This window comes from Urtica dioica, chromosome 9 (assembly GCF_054948205.1).
Source record: "Urtica dioica subsp. dioica isolate 48M chromosome 9, U.dioica_male_clone48M_v1_H2, whole genome shotgun sequence".
NCBI classification, from domain to species: Eukaryota; Viridiplantae; Streptophyta; class Magnoliopsida; order Rosales; family Urticaceae; genus Urtica; species Urtica dioica.
In genome coordinates this window covers 30,003,398-30,010,866 of record NC_142764.1, presented here as the reverse complement: position 1 = coordinate 30,010,866, position 7,469 = coordinate 30,003,398, and the positions used below count along the sequence as shown (strand labels likewise).

Sequence of the window (7,469 nt, the reverse complement as noted above, 5' to 3'; positions counted from 1 at the left end):
GTGATAAGGTATGAGTTCAAAGTTGAGGCTAATGACATTGTCAATAAGTGGACTATAAATTAGCCCTTTTTGACAACGTCAAATTTCCGAGAATACTTAATTATTTAATTGTAAATCCTTAAAGTCATGTATATTGAATTTGACTTGACCAACAAGGATGCACAATAAATAACTAAGTAATGGAAGAAGTCAATAAAGTTCTTATTGAAACATATTTAATCACACTATGGTTAGTGGTGATGAGATCTGAGTATGCAACAGTGCAAATTGTTAAAGGCACCAATAGATGTACACCAACGAATAAGGTAACTTCGTATCTTTAGATATGAAGTCTGGTGTATAGTCTGAAACATGCAAAGAGTTAGAATGTTATAAAGTAAATTGATTTACTAAGAACAAAATGACTTGACCTTAAGAGGTAAGTCAAGAATACTTGCATGTTAGCATGGACTATGCATATATATTTAAGATATAAGTCGAATCGACATAACTTGTGGAGTATGATAAAATTGAGAATCCAATGGGAATCTCAATCCTGGGTCAAAACTTCTAAAACTATCTTTACGAGGGTTACAAATATATTGGCTCATGGTAACCGATCTTCTCTGGTCAAAGTGGGAGATTTTTATGAATATTGCCCACTAGAAGATGATGATTACTAAATAAGATAAGAAGTTACTTTATTAGCATCATATGATTAGTGGGTTGAGGTCTGATAATAAAAAAATCTGAAAAGTGATCCTAATTTACTTTTACCGGCGGAAAAAGGCCAAAGTATCAATCAGATACACATGGGCCATGCAGGGGGCACGGTCCAAAAGTAACATTGGACTAAAATTCATGATATTTTCCAAATAAATACTAGAGACATCTTTCAAATCAATATTTTCTTTTACCGAAACCCTATTCTCCTTCACTCTCTCTCTCTCTCTCCTACTCTCTCTCTCCTCTCCATCGCCCAAGTTCTTCTGGAGCTCCGGCCGACGCACAACTCAGCCCCGTCGTCGAAGCTCCTCAACCTCTTCAGCGCCGCCGCGTGGCACCCACGCGTCGCTCTTGTTGTTCTTCTCGTCGCCAATAGTCGGAGCTCCGAGGCGTCTATATGGAACAAAAAACATCTTCAATTCAGCCCGTGGGGAATTTAAGCCCTCCAATAATACAAGGTACGAATTTTCTCTCATAACTTCTGCTTCTAAACGTAATTCAACTTATCCTAGTTTCCGTGGCTGTGTTTGTGTTTCCAATTAATTTAAGAATTTTTTAAAGTGAACCAAAATAGGTTATTGTATTCTATTAATGTAAGTTGATTTTTTTTTTGGGTGGTGTATAGATTGGGCAGAGTTACCAGATGATCTGTTGGTGTTAATATTAGAGAAGTTAAAGTCGTGTGTGGATTATGTACGATTGGGTTCAGTTTGTAGTTCATGGCGTAAGGTTACGATCGATTCCAAGATCAGACCTTCAACAACAGATCATCAGATTCCTTTGTTGTTGGTCCCACCAAGCAATAGCAATAGCAATAAGAAGGAGAAGGTTTGGCAAGTGTTTAATCCTATTCAAAACAAGTTTTTGGAAAAAATCAAAGTCAAAATCCCTAACAACGACGGCGTGCCTTTATCCGGCTCTTCAGCGGGGTGGTTAGCGGCTGTGAACGATTATTTCGAGATCACGCTCCACAAACCCTATTTCGGACTCGGCGTTGTTGGTCGCCACAATCGAACCATTTGCCTTCCCTCTTTGGGTTACCTCCATTTCCCTCTTAGACGCGCAGCGCTTGGTGAGCGTGCATATCACGTTAGAAAAATCCTTCTCACAGCCGACCCGGTGTTGAATCCAAAGGAGTGTGTCATCGTGGCTATAGTCGGAGAGAAGTTGAGGTTGGCTTTTATTAGGTACGCCACGGAAACGAAATGGACCATGTTGAAGACAATATTTGAATCGGGATTTGATTATGAACTATTTGGGGATCTTGTGTATCACAACAACTACATTTACGCCCTTACTGATTTCGACAAGTTAGTGCGTTTCAACGTCCCCGAGGTAGGCGATCCGGTCGTGACCATCCTTTCGCTCGGGGTTATTAACCCGAAAGGATTAAGACCCAAAAGGTACCTTGTGAAAACCCCGAAAGGAGATCTTTTGCAGTTTGTGAGGCACGGCCAAGAAACCGAAGATAACTATTACACGAAGCGGTTTGATGTTCTGAGATTAGATGTGGGTGACCAAACTTGGACGGAGGTGAATAGTCTCGGTGACATGGCTGTGTTCTTGGGGGACAACACTTCTATTGCGGTTACTGCTTCTGATTTCAATGGTTGTCGACCGGATTACATTTACTTCACCCACGACCAAGATGATGTTTATGAAAAAAATGATAAGTATAGGTTTTTAGGCATTTATGAAGTTGGAAAAAAGAGGTCCAACTCGTATTTCAACGTCGACTCGTCAATCTTTTTTAAAATGTTCAACCTGCCACTTTGGATTCTACCCTCCATTTTTCAGTCTAGTTAATCCATTAAAATTATTTGAGTACTTGTAAACCTTCAACTATTTGTTCCAAGTTTAAATATTTTTTTTGCTCAAATGTACCAAGTTTATATGGCGTCGTATCATTACACTTATATGAATATTTTTTTCTTTCGTTCAATAAAAAAAAGTATACGAAAATACTTTTTGTATACTCCTCTTTTTCATACAAATCTCTCTCTCAGGTTACCATTTAGCAACCAATGTTTAAAATGTCGTTGCTGTTTCAAGCCCATGATCTACGGAAACCAACAAATATTTGTGAGTAAATACCAAATGAGATGTATGTATAATACAATTTTAGCTCCTGGATTTTGCTTTGTATATTTTCGGCCACGCTCTTTCTGTTTCCTCTTGTATATCTCTTCTTTTTTATTTTTGGGATCATATCTTACATTGCATTTCACAAATTTCAAGAAGTCCCGTTCAATTTCAATATAATTTATTAAAAAAAAAAAATAGAATGCCAGTCGTGCTAATCAACCCATAAACTTGTTATACAAGAGAGAGAGAGAGAGAGAGAGAGAGAGAGAGAGAGAGAGAGAGAGAGAGACTAACTCCTATAAAAAAGAAAATAAAAAAATCATTAATTATCAGATTAAAAAAAGTTGACTATAAAATATCAGATTGAAATTTTATAGTTTGACATGGCTTAGTGCTATTTTTTTAAAAAGATATATTAGTTATTAACAAAGCCACGCCGAAAATCACAATTCAAATAGTTATAGAAAATAGTATAAATTATTTATAATAGACGATGAACCATATATATGTCTTCTTTGAACAGTAAATAAGAAATATGAAGAATTATTCAACTTTTGACTTGACCTGTAGTGTGTTGATTGGTCTATCAATTCCAGTACAAAACAAACTGGTAGTCTTCCGGATAGAATTTTGACACAACACTTTTTATTGTTAAAATTAATTTCCTTGTATCAATGGCCATGATCATTTATATGTAATTATACAATATTCATGTGGGGTACTTAAACTGTAACAAACCAATCAAAACCAATCAAATAATTACTTTTCCATAACATAAATAATAAAAAAATAAAATTATCACAATATAATTTTTTTGAAAAAAAAACGTATTCTGGGCGAAAAAATTGTATATTTCTTTAATTTCATATTGATATTACAACTATGAAGTCATATATATAAATGTCATGAACTTGTTTGTTATTTGTTTACTCTGTCATGTAAATATTTCAAAATATTATGATCATACTCTTAAATACAAACATCAGAAAATGGCATAATAAATATATTCCGCAACCATGCAATATTTTTTTCTCCAATATTGAATATTTTGAATTATTTACAACTATGAAGTCAGATTCAACTTTAATTCGATTTTGAATTAATACGTAGTTCACATCGGAGTCAACATGTCTTTTTGTAACCCAATCATATATAAGAGTTTAATGATATATAATCCCAACTAAACGCGAAAATCATGCCACGTGAGAGTTTAATTTGGTTTGTACTTTTTTTTGTAATTCATTTATTAGTAATTAAAGCCACGTCAGACATAAAAAATTCAAATAGAAGTAGGAAAAGAAAAAAAAAGACCAAATATTTTCGGCAAATAAAAACCGAAAGAAAAAAAAGACCAAATTATTTCTATATAAGTGGACTTTAGTTCTATCATTGAGCTCATAATTCGAACTTACCGTACACGTACGCATAGCTTCTTTCTGAAACACATTCTTAATTAAACCCTAGCTCTTTCTTTTTTTGTCTTCTTCTTCATCATCTCAACTGTCTCCCATGGAGACCGACAAATACCAGGCCCTCAAAAACATGAAGACCCGCCAAGACGACGCAGATTTCCTCACTCTCTCTCTCTCTCTCTCACCTACGTGGCTTCGAACCGCCTCTCCGGCGCCGTCGCCGGAATCGGCCGAAGCTCCGCCGCTTTCCGCTCCATGGATGTTCCAACCCACACAAACTGAGGCGATAAACAACAATTCGCTATCCACGTCATCAATCCATCCCTATCACCGCCCATACCCCCAAAACCCTAACCCTAACCCTAACCCTTATTTCATCCCAGTTTTCGAATCCATAATCCAGAACCCTAACCCTAACCCTAGCTTCCTCCGCGATATCGAACCCCAGCCGACTCAAAACCCTAACCCTTATTTCATCCCCGATTTCGGATCCATAATTCAAAACCCTAACCCCAACCCTAACCCTACCTTCCTCCCCGATTACAAACCCCACCCGATCACTCAAAACCCTAACCCTAACCCTAGAATAAGCCACGGGCCGATCCGGAAGAGACGGAACGCGGCGAACCGGGGTCTCCGGCCCGGGAAGGACGAGAAGGTGGTGCCGAAGTACGCGTGGGCGACGAGCCGCCGCGCCGGAGTGAAGAGTCTTGAGGAGCTTTCGGCGAGCGGGATCGAGAAAGTCGCCGGAGACGTGCAGTGCCGGCGGTGCGAGAAGACGTTCGCGGTGGAGCTCGAGATCGGGGAGCGATTCTCGAGGCTGAGGGACTTCATATCGGAGAAGAAGGAGACTCTGCGGGACCGGTCGGCGCCGGAGTGGGACAATCCGGCGATGGTGGACTGCCGTGAGTGCGGGGCCCGGGAGTCGGCGAAGGGCGTTGTGGCCGAGAAGAAGAGAGACATCAATTGGCTCTTCTTGCTCTTGGGAGGCTTTCTTTGTTGCTGTACTCTCGAGCAGTTGAAGTACTTTTGCAAACACACCGGAAACCACCGCACCGGAGCCAAGAATCGGGTTCTTTACCTAACTTACCTCGCTCTCTGCAAACAGCTTGACCCTTCTGGTCCCTTTGACGCTCTCGGACCTGCTTAGGGTTTCTTTTTTATTTTATTTTATTTCATTTATTATTATTTTGCATTGTTTTTATTACGAGGTTTGTTTGTTTATTTGTTTATTTGTTCTTGGGTAGTGTTTTGATATGTCATTGCAGTTTGGAATATAATTTTATAAACTGAATATTATTTTCTTGAAGTTATTTGTAGACGAAGGCCTCTTTTTTTTCCTTTTTTTTTTTTTTTACTTATTTTGAGTTTGAGAGAATGTTTTGTTTGATTGTTTACCAGTACTGCTAGTACGTAGTACGTGTTTTTTTTTTTTTTTTTTTTTTTGCGTCAAAAAAGGAAGGAAATTTTTTAAGGCATTGACTATTTCTATAAGTTGGTTTCAGATAATGACGACGACTCTATAGATTTGACGTTGCAAATTCATATTGCGCAATATCATTAAAAGATTTGTGATTCTAATCTATATATAGCTTCTAGCTAAGGTTCTCCTCGCGATTTATGAAACTGAGAGTACTCCATTAATGCCGTGGAAATAATCTGTTGACAAATATCTGGTTAAATTTAAGTAGAATAGAATGTAACAACACTAAGCAGTCTTTTATGGGATACCATTAATTTTACTACGGATCGCTTTGGATGAATTATAAATTCAATGTGTTACCCTACTATTTCAACTTGAATATGTACAAAGAATTTATCACATTGAAAGACGAAAAGAGGAGAAGATGAGAATGTCATTTTTTTCTGTACTAGCTGCATATATATATATATATATATATATATATATATATATATATATATTGATCGAACTGATCATCAAGAGACTAGCTAGCTAGCTAGGACAACAGACTTCAAGAGACATGTTATCAATGCGGGTCCTATAAATAAATAAATATTTCTACTATAAATGATACGATGATGGTGATGAAACTGAAGCAATAATCTACGTAATAATTATAAATGTACGATTATGTACGGACTTGTTTTTTCATCGTTAATTGTACTTATTATGACCTGTATTTATGTACTCAATCAATGTACGTACGCGCGTCTAGATATACGTTGAGGAATCAGTCTCTGGTTTCTCATCTGAGAACACACGCTTTACACGCAAGGCTTCACTTTGTTGATCTGATAGACCAGTAATTGAGCTAGTCTTCCTCGTTGTAGGATTTGACCACATAACAACACAACAACTCTAACGTTCAAGTCAATGTAATTTTTATGGTGCACTTGAGAGGACAAAAGCCTTTAATCAGTTGAAATTTTTAGATGGTGGGGATTGGAATTCAAAAACAGTATTCGGTTCCAAACGCGATCGTAGAAGCAGGCCCGGCTCAATATTATATTGGGCCTGAAACATTTAATATATTTATTTAATTATTTACAACTTAAATAACAATATTTTCGTGATAAACATTGTAGACACGCTATTATTGTAATTAGTTTTTGAGAATCACTATGACTTCCACAACTTGTCCTGGCCCAACGGCCCCAACCCAATTATAAAAACTAATGTGATTAAATAAGATCAGTATTGCTCTGTGTTAACACTTAACACACGGATTATTATTCGACACCAATGATAACAACAGGATTGGCTTCTTCCAAGTTTCAACACAGCTATGAATGCCATGCGTGTATGTACAGTAACCACCGCATTGAGAGAGAGAGAGAGAGAGAGAGAGAGAGAGAGAGCTAACGTGTTTCACATTCCATTCAAAATTACTGTGATTTTGGGTATATATAGATATCATCCGCTCAAAGTGACTGTTCATGATCTTCTTCTAGAGAATGATCATGATTATCTGCACCAATAATAACGACTAGTACACATAGAACAATAATTTACAGTCAGACACTGATTATTATTTCGCATTACAGCGTTGACTTTTCCATTGACTCACCAACCAAACAGTCAGGTCCATCCATCCAACCAACCCGATGATGGAATATCTCCACATGAGGCTGCTCACGAGTCATCAACTAAATAAAATCAATTGCAAAGAATTACATTATTCCTATCTTTTTTGCATTTCATTTACCTAATATTTATTTATTTTAAAGAATATTTATCGTTTAGTATATTTTAACATGTACTTTCAATCAGACTTAATTTATTATGCCATACATCATCTATTTCAT

The 7,469-nt window shown here is 37.1% G+C and overlaps 1 protein-coding gene across 1 annotated transcript; it reads left to right on the top strand.

Annotated features, from left to right (window-relative positions):
• The first annotated feature begins 1,102 nt into the window (after positions 1-1,102).
• Positions 1,103-7,104, top strand: LOC149386764 (putative F-box protein At3g25750). The gene is made up of 5 exons (XM_089626555.1): positions 1,103-1,163; positions 1,331-2,384; positions 2,944-2,995; positions 6,920-6,964; positions 7,075-7,104. The coding sequence occupies exons 1-5, from the start codon at positions 1,103-1,105 to the stop codon at positions 7,102-7,104; spliced, it is 1,242 nt and encodes a 413-aa protein (XP_089482681.1).
• The last annotated feature ends 365 nt before the right edge of the window (positions 7,105-7,469 follow it).